At 37.4% G+C, this 16,774-nt stretch overlaps 1 protein-coding gene across 1 annotated transcript in view; it reads left to right on the top strand.

The window, feature by feature from the left end:
- PDZD8 (PDZ domain containing 8) overlaps nucleotides 1–15,317 on the top strand; it is a 50,793-nt gene extending 35,476 nt beyond the window's left edge. Inside the window, 3 exon segments of the mRNA XM_042863859.1 lie at nucleotides 11,373–11,535; nucleotides 12,073–13,370; nucleotides 13,372–15,317. Of these exon segments, the coding sequence (XP_042719793.1) occupies nucleotides 11,373–11,535; nucleotides 12,073–13,370; nucleotides 13,372–14,271 (2,361 nt within the window). The 3' untranslated portion in view covers nucleotides 14,272–15,317.
- The last annotated feature ends 1,457 nt before the right edge of the window (nucleotides 15,318–16,774 follow it).

Here is a 16,774-nt window from a genome sequence, read left to right as displayed (position 1 = left end):
CAGGCTAATTATTTTCTCTCTCTGTTTTTCTTTTCCTTCACTCCGTAGATGTGGTGGTTTTACCCTTCCCCACCCCCAGTGTATGACTAAAAATAATTTCCTGACTACACTGTACTTCAGCTTTCAAGAATGTTGTAGAGATTGAACGTTTTCTTGAGTTAACGCATCTCTTGCTCTCACCAAATACACCAAAGAGTGAAGTGACTATTAAGAACTGAGAGCAACTTAGTAAGTTTGTAGTTTTGCATCCTAATGCTTTTACTATATTTCACCTCTTTTACTTTATTGACTTTATTACCATAAGCAATTTCATCCTTCATCACACTGCGCATTTGTTCTTCTATGAGGCTCTAATTTCTGTAATCTGTAGGTATTCAGATCCTATTTTTATTATCAAGATTTTTAACTTAGCTTGTTCTTATGGTCAGAAAATGCACTTGTTTATGGCTTCATTGTTAAATATATATATATGTATATGTATGTATTTTTAACTTGTGCTTAAACTAAACTTTTACGTACTTTGCTAGCTCTGTTTTCAGTGCACACTCCACTTTATTGACAACTAACTTTTAAAATAGTACTTGTCCAGTACCAATTTAAATAAGAAACAGACTTGGAATCTTTAGTACTGGGTGCACTGTTTATGAAAGTGAATCTTTCTCAGGGGAGTTTTCAGAGAGCTCTTAAATCACAGTGCAGCATTTGGTAGGGTTGCAGCCTTTGGCTGCCGAGGGCCCCGCGTTCGCTCTGTTCCACGTGCAGGCAGCACCGCTAGCTTGTCTTTATCAGCCAGCAGACCTTCAGTGATGGTCATGGAAGTATAGCACTATAGACTCATACTAAATACACAAATTATTTTTTGTACAGGATGTTTTCATCAATTTCTTCGATGTGATTTCAGTGTCTTACTCATTTGATGAAGCTCACTGAAGAGAATAAATCTGAAATATTGATACATAACTAAAAAAAAAATTCTAAAAATTGTGTTTTCGTGCAGATTCTATCCAAGTAAATAAACAATTACCACCTTAATATATAAGAAAAAAGCTGTTCCTAAGTATATCTTGTAATGCATGTGTGTTTTACAGTCTTCTCTGCCCCTTGTTAAATATACATTTTTTAAGACATGTGTCTTTCTCAAGCACCCTGTAGTATTGGATAAATCTTTGTTCATTTTTTAAATTGAACGGGGAATGAGTTGTAAATTCTTCTGTTGAGCTAATTCATGGCAATCCCAAACAAGCCTTCTTTCTGGTGTCACAGGAGAGAATGGGAAATTGAAATAGAATGGGAAATTGAAATAGGATGGGAAATTGAAATAGGATGATCATGTGTTATGAAATCTGCTGGGTATTTTTCTTATATATTTCACTAGCTATCAGTAAGATCTGTTGTTAATTTAAAAATAAGAGTGCATAAAACCAAAGTATGGGAAGTGGTGAGTACTAAAGTAAAATGAAAAGTTTTTAAACCTGGCTATTTGGCACTTTTGCATGCTTCAGTGGCACTACGGTATCTCAAATGTGTGTGGCTTTTTTTTGTTTGTCTTTCTGTATTTGTTGTGATGCCACCTTCATGCTTTGCTACCTTCAGAGGCTGGGTAAGTTCAGGTAGAGAATTCTGCAAGAATTGTGACAAAGTCAAGTGCTTTAATTATTATTTCTTTTTGTTTGGGATTGTTTCAGTGGACATCCATTGTAATTGGGCTTGTAATTGTCTGAAATAGTTATCCCAGTTCTATTTTCTTGCCAATGTGCTATCTATCTACAGGGAACAAAAAGTGTATGATCCCATTGTTTCCATGGAGAGAAAAATATAACATGAAAACTTTCAGACCTTTGGATCTTCGAAGCGCTCGTAGAAGTTCAGCTCCGTAGTTTGCTAGCGTGTTGATTCTGCATGCAGCTCGTGTTCAGTTTCTGAATCATTCTTTTGATAGACTGGGAAGTGATTTTTGTGTGTTTGGGAGGAGGAAAATTCTGGAAATGTTTCAAGTGCAAAACAAATATAGCTAAGTATTGATTTCTTTTTCACAGAGAATTGTCTGTATTTGACTTGGTGTGAAGACCTTTTCAGTTTATAGCTGTGGCAATTTTCCTAAGTGATGAATGGTAACAGTATGAAAATGTGGCATGTAGGTGTGCTGTTGTCTTGGTGCCACTAATTAGATGTGACACTGAGCTCCTATTTTGCTGCCTGCCAGCAACTTGTGCCCTATAACCATAAACAAATTGATTTGACATGATGTGTTCAACAGAATAACCAGAAATAGATGTATGGTCCTGGAAATCTTTACTGTTTATTTAGTTATGTTTATACTGCAGTGTTTTGTCTGGAACTTAATTAAGTTTGCATTAAGTGTGATTTGGATTCTGTTCTACTTAGAGGAAGATTATGATGTACAAAAGCTTGTTCTTCTTGCAGTAATTCTTCAGCACAGGCTGGATATAGATCCCCAGCTTTTCCAGGGTTGGCACTGTAGAATTTCTGCGGTAAGCTGATCTGGTTTTACCAGGTAACAGTGGGCTGGGGACAACATGTGTAACCAGAACTCAGTTTTGATCCAGGTGGACCCTCTGTTTAACCTCTGAAGAGTTGTTATAATGATAAATCACATTATTGTGTCTCCTTTAGTTCCTCTGGCTTCAGCCACTTCTGCGGGAATGTGGGAACCTGAAAAATGACCAGTTCATATGGGATGTTGGTTTGCGTTTTGCTGTAATGGCCATTTAGGCTTTTGTTAATATTGATGGGAAATGTAGCAGTTGTCAAGAAGGTGATGTGAGTACAGGGTGTAGAAATCACCAGCTGTGATTACCTCAAGTCATCTATTACTTTAAATTGTCCAAGTGCGTTGATTGCGGATACGTGTCAGGTCACTGTTGCTTAGGCTATGTTACTGCTATAAGGGTATAACTTGTGTTACCAGAAAATGCAAGTCTGCTGGTAAGACTGAGTTTTTACATCTTTTTACTCTCTTGGGTCAGTAACTGTTTAAATATCAGACTTTTAGTAAGTCAAATAATACTGCTTGACTTGACTTCCTCTCTTTTGCCATGAAGCCTGGTGTCAGAACGCCTTTACAGCTGAAGGCACGCAGTGCTGGAGCCTGGTGGCAGGGATGGCAGAGCCCTGGCCTGTCCCTGGGCTAGCTGAGCAAGCTGCTGCTGCCCTGCAGCACCCAGCTCTTCCTCAGAGCAGTTTTGTCAGCAGTTCTGCTCCTGCCGTGAACCTGTGGGTTTTGGTGAAGACTCCCAGGTGAGAAGTATTTATGAAGCTTCTGCTGTCTTATGAAAGTGAGCTGTACTCCAGATGTGACTTTCTGAAATTAGTTATTGAAAAGAAAACTCTCTGCTCCAGAGTAAAATAAACCTATAAATAATGTGCTCATTCATTCTCTATGTTTTTCCTTCAGAAATGTAATTTTTAAGCCTTTTAAAATGTAACTTTTGGGCCTTTCAGTGAGAACTAAGAGTTAAGATTTGTACGTGTTAGAAAGCAGTGTTGTAGATTTAATTTCCATGGAAACTGCCATCTGTGATGACTGTACAGACAGTGGGTAATAACTTTTTCATATTTTTAATTTTGATGGCAGTATCCACATCAGTAATCAGATTGATGCTGCTAGCTGCAACAGGCAAGCAGTGTCTTTGTGTGAAGCAGAAGGCTCTGCATGGTGCCTATTGATTCCATTATGAAAAATTCTACCCGATGTTCTAATAATTTGTCTTTATTACATGAAGATTAATTGAATTGTTTGATAAGGACTAGTTAGCTCTAATATAAGCAAAAGTAATTACTAGCTGCTCTAGGGACTTCCTTCTAATATATTTACTTGAATGTGTTCTTTCGTTTTTCTCCTCCACCTCTGGAGTGATGAACAAAACCCCGGACCTTTCCCTTGTGTACATGTACTCAAAGCACCAAACACAGCTATGTTCTCATTAATCTCACATATCTGTAATTTGCAGTGCAACAATTTAAACCAATTTACGCAAAGGAAGCCATAAGGAAGGTAAACTCTATTGATTCTGTCTTGCATGCAGTGCTAGTAATCATCTTTAACAAGCACTTTCAGTAAGCTTATTTCAGTGTTTGTTGTTAGCCTGCCCAAAACTTTTACAAAATACTCATGTAACTGAGTCATCCTGAAGTAACACCGGAGGAAGCCTCTTTTCTATCAAAGGCATGAATGGTGGTGCAAGATTTGCAGAAATCAATCTTATCTATTTTTTTCTGGGCCAAAGGAAGACACCCCAGTTGGGTTTAATAACGAGCAAAAGGATGTCAGAGCACTTAGAGAAGAGCTACGTCAGTGTTTGTACAAAATTGCTCTCCAAAAAAAGCTTTGCGCATAAAACCGAAGGTCAGCATTGTACCTGCCTCTGACACTTCCAAGTTAAATGCATGTTTTCTGACTCCTTGTTTGTCTTTAACTCTTCCATTCAGCTCGTGTAATTACTGTTTAGTGAGAACGCCTCAGCAATACATAATTGCTGAACAGCTCACAGTTTGCATGTCATGTAGCCTGCTTCCTTGTGCCATCAGCAAATGCAGGTTAGTGTTGTTTCAGGAAAAGAGTGCTTGCAATGCATCACAAGAGCTGGTGGAAAATAGCACGTAGCTTTTTGCTTTGTGCAGTACCTAGCTTGTTCTGTTTCTTGCTGGTGACAAATGTTTTTGGTGCTCGTTGGGTAGGCATGCAGCTGTTTAACGTTACTGTTGTGAATTGTCACTGTGATTCCAGACAAATAGTGTGTGATGGTGGAGTTAAACACATGCATAACAGTCACAATTTAAAAGAGGTGATGTAGAACAAAAAATAGTGATGCCCACTGGCTTTCTACATCACAGGACTAGTAAAAATAAATAAATAAATGAATAAATGTATCTTCTTCCCTAAAGAAAAATGCGGACTGCATTGCAGCCTTAGTTTGATGTAATTGTGTATCTATCCATGTGCATGGACTGTGATTCACAGAGCCAGAAGAATTACCAGCAAAGGCTCTTTTTCACTGTCTCTATCACCATGAGTACTCTTTCAGTTATTTCCAATGCTCCACAGAAAACAAAATTGGCTACTGTTGTGCAGTGATTCCACTGCTGGTAATCCCCATCTCTTTTTGTGACAAATTTGCTGTGCAGATTCCTTTACTGATAATGTTTTTGTTTTGTTTTGTTTTGTTTACTGTGGCACGTACTTTATTTAAAAATCGCATCTGTTCATAGGAAATTGTCCCATGAAAATTGCTTCCAATATAAATGACTTGATCTGAAACTCTTATTTTTCAGGCAGTGCTTTCAGTTTGCCTGAACATTTTCACTTTGCAGAATTTTCTGTCATTACTTCAACCTCTTTGTATTTCCTGAGATTTGTTCAGTCAGAAATGTCCATTAATCAATTAGTTATTAATTCTGGCAGGCAACTGATACCTGTTTTCTATGGCTGATATTATTCTTAGCGGCTTGGATAAAGTTCTGTGTTATACTTAAGGATATTGGAAATGGTCAAGAAGAGAAAGAGGAAAGCAGTAAAATCTTAGATTCACACTGTCAAAACTGTTCAATTGAAAGAAGGACCATGCTGCTGACCATGCACAGTACAGGACTGTGATATCGATATACCTGAATAATTCAGACCAGTGACAAGTTACTCTGTACTAAATCGAAATACAGTCTCTAGAGTGGGCTAATTCCTCCTGTGCAGCTGCATCAGTATCAGAATACAGGCTAGCACAGTTACGGCCAGTGTATTCATTCTATGGCATAGTCACAGGAGATGGGAAGAACTTTTTGTTCCCTGGGCATTTCCAGATACCAGCAGAGGCACTGATTCTTTTGAAGGCAAAGCTGTTTGCCTTCAAATATATAAACTGCTCTGAGTGGAGGGGAGAAGAAATGAAGAAGTGGAGTGCAGGTCGTGCATAGGACGAGCTGACTGCTGGAACTGGTCACAGCTTAGGAAAGCAGACAAGCAGGTGAACAGTTTGAAATGGCTGTGCAGCTTCTGTGTGTTGCTCAGTTGTACTGCATTTTGTATTTGTTTTGCTGTATGTTAGAATGGATTACTACCCAGAGGACCACTTGGCAGTTCCAGCCTAAGTTTCTGAAGAAATCTTTTTCTTAATTTCCATGCAGCTGTGTATATTAATACATTTATAGGCACGTAAGACGTGATAGCAGTGAACCTAGGTTGTAATTGTTGATGATCAATACATACTGTATTGATTACTGAGCTATTTAAGCATTCATAAAACAAGGCTAACTCTCAGATGCTCAGCAAACTTTCTTCTCTTCTGTTGCTGAGAGTTGTCTCTATGCCTGGGAAATTAGAGTCTGTCATCATGGATTCCTTGGTCAATATCCACATCAGACAGTTCGTGCTTAGATTGAAATCTTCTCTGAACATTCAGAACATTGCTTTTTTTTTTCTTCTTTTTTTTTTTTTTTTCTTCAGAACACTTCTGGTGTTTGTGAGGAATGTTTCATGAGTTTGGTGATCCCTGCTTCCTTTGACTGTCTGATCTAACCCATATAATTAAGCTAGCAATCAATTCCCCATGTAGGTCATATTATCGAAATCTGTCATTATAGGGTTGAAAAAGCAACAATTTTTGACAGATTATACACCAGAAACTTTTTTTAATAGTATAAATATGAGTCTCCTGAATAGAAGCAACTGCTTCCCAGTTTTGTTCTTTAATGTTATTGTTCTGACATGAAATATTCCTTCCTTGCCTCACAATGTGAAGGGATCTCTGTAATACTTCATAGGCACATTGTAGACATTTTAACTCTACTTTTTCCCCTGAACACATCAGAGCATCCTTGCAAGAGTACACAAGATCCTTTATAGTAACTCTCATGAGTTGGAAAAAGTTAAGCTTTTATCTGCAATACAGCATAGAAAGTGATGTGTCAGTGACATCATGCAGCATGACAATGAGCAAAAAATATTTGTAGAAGTATTAATCTTTAGTTGATGTAAATCAGTAAGATAAGATTTCTTGTACAGTGTGAGGAAGCACTTCTTGGTGTTCAAAATTTATTGTCCGTATTTTTTGACGTATATTATGTCATCTTAGAAACTCAAAATGAAAGTGTTTTATCTAATGCTAACTTACTGTGGTCTCATCACTATGATGTATTGTTGATGATATTCTTACCCCTGTATCTAAAAAGTACATAGGTAAAGTTTTAGAAGCAAATAGTAGATGAGATGGCATCACACTTGTATCTGTAGTATGCAGGCAGATGCCCATGAGAGGCGTGTTCATCATCCCTTTGCATTTGCAAACACTGTCAAACCAGTGTTTTTAGGAGGCATTTGGAGATTAAATCTGCATCCTATCTGAACAGTCATCCAGACATTCAGCTATAAATTTCTGTATTCTTATTCCCTTGCTGTGAAGTTCAATATCAATGTGTTTAAAGATGATTTTCACAAACATCTTTTAGGCTTTCAAAATGAGGAGACTAGGGTAGGGTGAAGCTAGGAGACACAACAAAATTCTCTGCACATTTCCAGACTGTACTTCCACTACAGAACAAAATATTGGGGGAGTTATGCCCCACATTGGCTCTTTGTATGCACTTATGCCTATAAATGAACTGAAGCCTTTAGTGTGAAATCAGTGCTTATATATTTTGTTCTCTAAAAGTCAGGCATCCACAGCTGTGCATCAAACAGTTTTATTAATTTTAAAGTGAGTGGTAATCTTGTCGTCTTCTCATTTTTTGTACTTGAATAGTAAAACACTGAGGAAATTACTTACTCTTCAGCTCTGAGCTGTGTTCCATTCGTGTTCCACGGCATCTAATGTTACTGTAAAGGGCCTGGGGAATGCTTACTTTTAATTAAAAATACCCAAATTGTATGACATAATTCAGTTCTAACACTTCCAATATAAATTGTCTGTCTTTCACTAACAACCATGTCATTTTATCTATTTGATCTTGCACCTTGTTGAAGCAACTGCAGTGGAAAGTTTGCAGGAACTAGCATCTATTGAAGTAACTCTCATTCCATATGATGCAGCTAATTGTTTAAAACTTGTTTCTCTGAAACACTGCTGTTAATTTTTCTCCCTTGGAGCAAGTTTCCTTTGTAATAATTGTCCTTTGATTATCAGCAATTCTCTAATACCTGCTCTGTCATTGACCTGACTTATAGCTTCTGATGTTCCAGTTTCCTGTAGATCTTGCATTTTTCATGCTTCTAGTGTTTTATTTGAGGTGTAACATGGCCATGTTGGTTGCACAAAGATGCTGCTGGTTTTCTTTTCTTGTGTTCCGAAAAGCTTGCAGCTAGCTGGAGGTGTGAGGGGTGTTGGCATTTGGTGAAACTGGGAATTGTCAGAAGGGGAAAAAAAAAAATCAAGAAAACTGTTCATCTGGTTTGGATTGATACATTAAACTGGTTTACTCTGTGACTCTGTGACTGTGCCAAAGTTAATAAAACATTGGGATGAACAGGATGAACTTTGCTTGCTATGTTCAAAGGCCTTCTCCTTCCAAAAGCAGCTTTCCCCTCGGATACCGTTCAGTTATTGCACATCTCCTCACCACAAGTGATTCGTGCACGTTCTAACAAGCAGTCGGTGTCCCTGCATGGAAGCCAAATGTGCTGAGATACCTAAGTGTCTTTGGGTCCCAGCTGTCCTTAGTTGCTTTTATGTGGTCTGGCCCTGCGGGAAGAGGAAAGAATGAAATGCTGGAAATCACCTCTGAGGTTTGTCCTCTCTTAAAGCAGAGCATTTGCATTGCTATGTCAGACCACTGTTGAGAGCTGCTCAAAGAAGTCCTTGAATTCAAAGGGAGCTTAACAGGATAAGGATCTATATTGACAAACACTATAAGAAGGAGGTTTTGGTAACTTTTTTTCCCTTTTGCCATCTAAGAATGCTCTTTTCTCCCAAATTCTGTTGGTCATGCAATCTGCCATGATTTGCAAGTACCAGCAGCAATTAAAGGTCCTCACTGCCTTTTTCAAGTGCTGGGTGTTGCAACACTTTTTTTTTTTTTTTAACCTTGTAATGTTCTTTATTGAAGAGAGCTTACTACTTTCTGAAGAACGAGCCTTTTGAAAGGCCATTGCTTCTCTGTGCTGCTCTTTGGAAGGATGAGGAAATGTAAAGGAAGGTAGATTTTTAGTGAGGTAGCTCCTACAGAAATATGATGGCTGTCAAGCAAGCTTAGAGCAGTGTTTTTGTAGTGACACAACATTAATTGGGATTCTTATGACTTAAAATTGTCATGTCTTATTTACTAACTCCAGTTCTGGAGGTGAAAATCCAAGCCTTTGTAAGACTTAGGAAGACACTGTATATCATCAAAATATATCCAATATATCAAGATACACCAGAAGATATATCCATAAAGGAGCTTAACTGCATTACATGAATAATTTAATGTTAAGAGCAGAATTCTCCTGTTTTGTTGTTGTTTTTTTTTTTTTTCTTCACCAGTCTGTCTAGAGATCAATTTATTTCTTGAAATTCTCTCAATAATGGCTCTGTATTTCCTGGGCTAATGAAAAGTAGAGCAAAAAAATGTGTGTAGGTTTGCTTTTTGGTCTATGTAACGTTCTTACTGAAATGGAAGTTCCTTTTCTTATCTTCATGATCATAGCTTCATTATCTATTCAAACATGAAGATCTGGAAGTTCTTGTCCAATCTAAACTTAAAGCAGGACTTTCAAAGTAAAAGTAAGAGTTAAGTACTTCAGAGTCTGTGGCAAATCCCAGAAGTGATTGCCTCCTCATCTGGTGGTAACATGCAGAGGTATATTGCATAGAGAGATTGACTGGTGAAGGGATTTTTGTTGCAGGTGTTTGCTACTGGGGCAAATTTGTGTAATTTGTGTTCTTGACAGTCGAAATACTAAACTAGTGCTTGCATTAATTGTAACTGAAAACTAACATTTTTTAATTTTAAAAGTTTCTCTTCCACAAATGTTTGCAATTCTTAACTCTTCTATGCTTTCTTCTATGCTTTGTAGCAGAGTTTGAGTTAGTATATTGCATATCAGTTGGGATGACATAAATGGGAATGACCTGGAAAAAAAAAAGAAAAAGAAGCCAAAAAATACCATTTGCTTCTGTAAGGGACCTTTTGTGTTATAGAAGAACCTTGAGTCTTGGAAATGCAATTAAGCTTATACTGGATCTTGTTATTCATGCGTAGTTACTGGCACTCTCAGTAGGTTAATGAAGTTTGAGAGAGCATCTCTTGTGCAAGTGGGAAATGCAGAAATTAAGTGGCAGAACTTAAAGTTAATGCAGGTTTGCTTTAAACTCAGTGTTGATTTTGTGCCTACTGTTAATCGGGTAGCAATTTTACCTTTGTAAAGAAGTAAACAACAAAAGGTGTTTTTTAGAATTATAGCCAAGGAGTGAGAGCTGTACAGCTAAGGAGAGTCATGTACCAAATGTAGGTAATTCATTTCATCTGTGAAATGTCACTGTACAAAACTAAGCAAGTGGACACATCCTCAGAAGAGGAGGATTGACTTCCAGACATTGCTATTCAAGTGTCTATGCTTGTAACAAGTAAATGCAGAAGGGTGGAGAAGTCTACCTACACTCAGTAAATTGAAACCAAATAGCCTATGTAAGAAACCTTCTACAAACAGATCTGTCTCTGAGCTTGGGAATAATAATATTAACAATAGTAAAAATAACGAACAAATTTATCACCGTGGAGCTGAGTTGCAGTCTGCAAGTTCTTCTTTTCAAATAAACAGAATATACTTCAGCAGACTGATAGTAGGCAGCTGTCTGAAAGATATAGCCTTTAGGGGAAAAAAAAAAGTACTTAATTCTTTAAGAACTGTCTGTTTTAAGAACAAGATTGACAAAAATCTCAGCTATGGAAGCACGTAAACAATTGGTCACAACCTTGATGTATTTTTCAATAAGGATCTCTTAACTTGGAAGTCTGTGTGTGAATGGTCAAGGTGGAACTCGGCTACAGAGCTTGTGCCTCAGACATTATTTTTAGAATTATTTGAGATTGCAATTGAAATTTGTCTTGTGTTTACCATGTCAAGGAAGATAAACATGAGGAAATTGTTGTTGGTCTTTCACAAAACTTCTTAGACTAATAAGTGTTTTATTTTGTCTTAGGCTTGTTTTACATAAGTTTTAGTAACAGACCTGGACCATAAATCTTTCTCACTCCAGATACTTCTTGCAGACTGCTGGAGAGATACCGAGAGTAATGGGTTTTATAGCATAAACATAGTATATACAAAGTGATTCCTATCATAACATCAGCTGTATAATTTCAGTGCAGCAAGCTCATTAGTAACTATGAGTCCTTACAGTCTGTTCAATCACCATACTCTTAACTTTTAATTTTCCTTTCTCTAGGCAGAGCTAGTGAAAGGGAATCTGCAAAGCGTTGGCCTCACGCTCCGCCTTGTGCAGTCCAAGGAAGATGATGCAGGGCATGTTGTTATTGAAACAGTTACACCAAACTCACCTGCAGCAGCTGCTGATCTACAGAGGGGTGACAGACTCCTAGCCATTGGCAGTGAGTAATATGTCAGCTTTCAAAATATGTGTTGTCTTGCAAACAGGAAGGGCATTTCCACTTAAAATTCAATTAGACTGCTGTTCTCAACAATTACACGTGCCTAATCACATAATAAATACAAACACTTATATATTTATTGCCACTTAAGGTTATTCACTCGTTCATTTCTCTTGCATATTTATTTACTATTTGCTGGGTAGAAGCCAACATAAAGGTAAATAAACATTTCAATGTAAATATATTTTAACTACCCAAAAAGTGTTTAAAAATAAAAACAAACAAAACAATAACACAAAACTGAACTGTGCATGTTAGTATAATTTCCAACTCCTGAAATGATATATTTGTATGGATAAAATTAAAGGGATCCAGCTGTTACATTTCAGTTTAGCTCTTTTGTCATAATTACTTGACTTCCTCTTAGTGATAATTCTATTGCTCACTGTTAAAGCTCTAAAAGTATGTGTAGACTTTTGGGTTTTTTTCCCCTCTATTATCTTATCATCAAATTTAACATTTTTATCTTTTTTATAGGTGTTAAAATCACATCAACTGTCCAAGTGTTGAAGCTTATTAGACAGGCTGGTGACAAAGTCTTAGTTTTTTATGAAAGGCCTGTTGGATATAATCAACATGGTTCAGCACTACAGGATGGATTTGGACAATTGGAAGATGCTGCTTTCTTGACACAGCAAGAAGATGACCAAGTTAATGTATCAGCTGATGTTGACAGCAGAGATTTTGATTCAGAATTCGAGGACTTAGCATGTGAATCACCTGATCAAAAAGAAGATATGCCAACAACTCCAAGTCCCAAACGTTCAGTAGTAATACTTGCTGCTAAACCACTTGGAACCATATCTCCAATTCTGAATCGAAAACTGCATTTAGGAAATTATCAGACAACATCTAAAATGCAACAGAAAGATGGAGCCAAACTGGCAACACCCAAAGCCTCTGAGAGTTCAGATGCATCACTGGTATCAGGTAAGCAGTCACAAGGTTCTGGTGCTAAGCCTCCTGTTCCACCTAGACCACAAATCAGGCCTACTTTGCCTACTAATGAAACTCAAAATCAGTTGGAGTCCGGAGGTGTATCTTCTGAAAAAACAGAGAGGCCACCTCCGTCTTCAGGTAATGGAGATAAATGTACAGAGAAAGTAGTAAAGAATAATGATCAAACAGAAGACCCAACATTATCAAAAGTAGCAGCAATACCAAAACAAGATGCATTAAAAGATGGAATTTCAGAAAATGCACGTGGTCACAAAGATGGTGGAGATGATCATCGAACTTGGGAATCACCAGAAATTCCATATCGAGTCCGACAAGGTCGGTGGCCAAAGACAAGAACATCCTCCTGTCTGTTTGAAGTAGAAGGATCTCATAAGTACCTTAATGTTGCACTGTGGTGCAGAGACCCTTTCAAAGCAGGTGGTTTTATCTGCCTAGGATATGCAAGCATAAAACTTGAAGAAATTGCTTTAGACTGTATAGCTACATCATCAATGGAATATGTTAGAACATTTAAATTGAGTGCTCCTACACCTAAAGCAGCAGTCACTAGAACGGCGTTGAGGAATTTGACAACCCATAAGGGATTTAATGAAAAGTTCTGTTATGGTGATATAGTTTTACACTTTAAATATTTTAAAGAAGGTGAAGCAGATGATTCAAATTTTCTGTTGGAGAAAGAAAAGGAATGCCATCTGGAAGAAGAAGTTAATGTACTTCAGAAAGAGGATCCTTACATGGGACAAATTGTTCTTACTGAGAACAAGCATAACTTTCAAGATACTCAGTTTCAGAATCCAACTTGGTGTGATTACTGCAAAAAAAAAGGTATGGACTAAAGCAGCTTCACAGTGTATGCTCTGTGCTTATGTTTGCCATAAAAAATGTCAAGAAAAATGTCTAGCTGAAACGCCCTTCTGTGTAGGAGCTGAAAAGCGACATGATCGAACTGCAGGAGGTTGTAGAGCAGAAGGACAGGAAACTTCCCAAGCTGCATCCATTCGTGTCGATTCAGAGTCTAAATCTGTTAACAGGACTGCAGGTTTGACCAGGCATATCATCAATACAAGTACTCGTTTGTTAAACCTCCGTCAAGTCCCCAAAGCTCGCCTTTCTGAGCAGGGAACAGAGATTGTAGAGCCTTCACCAAAGCACACGCCAAACACTTCTGATAATGAAAGTAGTGATACTGAAATTAGTGGTCCAAGTAGTCCTTCAAAACGTGCATCGGGTAGTGGGATAAAACTGGTCAGAAAGGAGGGTGGTCTAGATGACAGTGTCTTCATTGCAGTTAAGGAAATTGGGCGTGATCTCTACAGAAGTCTACCCACAGAGGAACGTTTTCAGAAATTAGAGTTTATGTTGGATAAGTTGCAGAACGAAATAGACCAGGAGCTGGAAAATAACAATTCACTTGTTAAAGAAGAAAAAGAGGCAACCGAGGCAAGGAAAAAAGCATTGATTTCTGCTGCGCTGGCTAAATCAGGTGAAAGACTGCAAGCCCTTACACTGCTGATGATCCACTACAGAGCAGGCATTGAGGATATAGAGTCTTTGGAGAGCATGTCCTCAGACCGGCAGTCTAAAAGAGTGACTAAAGATTCAGAGGAAGCCAGTATAGCAGAAGAAGTGGATAATGAAGATGTTGGTCTGACAGAGGCTCCGACATTCAACGTCATATCGGATGAATCAGTTGATCCACCTCAGTCGGTAGACTGATATTCACGTTTAGCCTTTGAAGGACCGGACTTAAACAAATGCTTTGCACTTAATTACAAACATACAGAACGAAGTAAAACGCTGGTAGAACACACCTGCTTCTCCACAGTTATTTGCCTATGTAAGAGTACAGCTGATAATGGTTCTTCTCCAGCTGCAGCACCATCGTTTTATTAAACCAGCTGGTTAAAACTGCATTTTGGGGTTTATATTGGAAATTTATTTTTAATAACTTATTTTCATTTTTTCTAATTTTGTAACCTTACCATTTCATATTAATGTGTGGTGTCCCCCACCACTCTTGGACCCCCTTCCCCCTCCCTTTTTTTTTTTTTTTTTTTTTTTTTTTTATATAATGATTTCAACAAGAAGCTATCAGGATTTTTTTTGAAATATTTAGTTTCCATTTTTCTGTTTATGATTAAAAGAAAAGCTTGTTGCATGCCTAAGCGGATGACTACGCAGAAATCACTGAGGGACCAGGCTTTAAAATTTTGATTGCAGTTACTTTGTCTGCTAGGCAATTGTGTATTTCTTGCCAAACATATCATGAAAACAAACAAAGCATCTTTTTATTTAGTCTGTTATTAATACTTGTTAGAGTGATTGAGTATTAGATCACTTGTTTTCCATGCTTTCGTTCAATACATTCATAGCAATGCTATGCAAGAAAATGCCTCCCTGCAATTTCAGGACATCATATCCTGATTTCATAATATTAAAAGGATGTACCACTATCTCCCAATAATCAAACTGGGACTATTTTTGAGATGAAGATTCTGGTTCCTTCTGAAACAAAGTTGTCTTCAAGTGTTGGTGTATATCTGAAAAGCTGATAAAAGAAAATTGTGTTTTGCAAGAGCTGGAGGTTTCATTGCAGTCTATAAAAGTATAATGACAGTTTTAATTTCAAAAGTTTTAATATGTTGCTATTTTAATATTTATACTTTCAGAAAGCCGAAGGTACAGAATAAGCAGTGATGACAAAATACCTGAACCTTGTCTTTCAATGTTTTTGAGCGGTCATATAGTGGTAAATTGCATTCAGCTTCCCAGACAAAAGAGGCAGTCTGAGCAGAAGAATCACCTTTTTCAGGACAACGTCGTACAGTGTATATACCATGTTTTAGTTAAGGCAAAATAAGTGAGTCCAGTAGAGAAGAAGAATTCTGGCCAGCAGCTTTTGAAAAGAACTATCTGTTCTTGTGCTATGTGTGAATTGTGGATGTTAGCATCACCTGGCCGAGGCCATTGTTCTTATTTATTTCCTGTAAACATGACTTCAGCTTCATCTTCTGTGTATAGAAATGCCATATAAAATATCATCTTTATTTTAGGTACTGCGTTAGGTACCGGTGTCATTATCACTGTAGTAGAAAATGCCTTTGTGGGAGTGGAGTTGATTCTAAGGTGGTAAAAGAAATAACTTAAATTTCCAGGCAGTGTACAATGTAGCTCTCCAATCAATTTTCTTCTCAGTTTATTTTGTGATGGGCAAAATGAAGAAGCAGTGATTTTTGAGATGGAAAAGCATACTTGTACTCCTAAACAGAACAGTTAACTTCCACTCATGCAACTACTTGCACTTTCTTTGTGAGTTCTGGGCGGTTGGTAATTATTTAGTTGATGTATGGAAAACACTATCCATGCTACAGTAGGCATGTGTCACACTTCAGAAATTAAGCTTCAGCAGATAATCGCACAAAATTAGCTTCCTTTATTGACTAAAAGTTGTTTAACCTATACTTGCTTGAGATGCGTACTAAGACTTTCCCACTCCATTTTCTCAGAGGCTTACCATTGGTGGTGATCTGTATTAAATCTCCATCAGTGTTTGCTCGTATGGACTACTATAGAGGTTTTCAAATATATCCAAGTGCTTCACTTAAACCCTGGTACACATGAAGGAGCTGCGAAAACAATGCAAACACTGATTTCAAAAATGCATTCGAGGTTTCACGTTCAGCTGTGAAATACAGTGGGTAAGAAAAGCTGGATATGGTTTTCCTTGTATAGTGTCGCTGATGATGATTGTAACAGAGAAATTAAATGTAGTGCAATATTTTTAAACATACTGAATGGGAAAAGGGCAAAATAGTTGTATTTTAGTGATAAGGAGGAAAACATAAATTCCTATCTGGCATTAATTAAAATAAATGCTAAATCTTGAGGGGGAAAAAGCGTAATACTACATTCCTGATGTAATCCTTGCTTTGTGCTTGATTGTAAATAGCTGAAAATAAAGAATACCACAGAAAACAAGAATATCTTGAGTTAATGATATCCCATAGGTGGCAGCTACACACATTTGCAGAAACTGCCTAATATGATTTTGTTGGCTATTATTTTATCATGAGAACAAGCTTTAATAAAATAGTTTTGCTAAATTATCTTCTTCTTTGCATTGTCTTAGTATTTTTTTTTAAATGTTTGTAGTTGCAGTAGTTCATCTTCTTCACTACTTGAAAGTACCTTTGGGAGAAACACATTTTGCATTAAATAA

This window comes from Lagopus leucura, unplaced genomic scaffold (genome assembly GCF_019238085.1).
Source record: "Lagopus leucura isolate 7727_CA_CO unplaced genomic scaffold, USGS_WTPT01 Super-Scaffold_741, whole genome shotgun sequence".
Taxonomy (NCBI): domain Eukaryota; kingdom Metazoa; phylum Chordata; class Aves; order Galliformes; family Phasianidae; genus Lagopus; species Lagopus leucura.
Note: the sequence above shows the minus strand (reverse complement) of the source record. Positions and strands in the feature narration are given on the sequence as shown.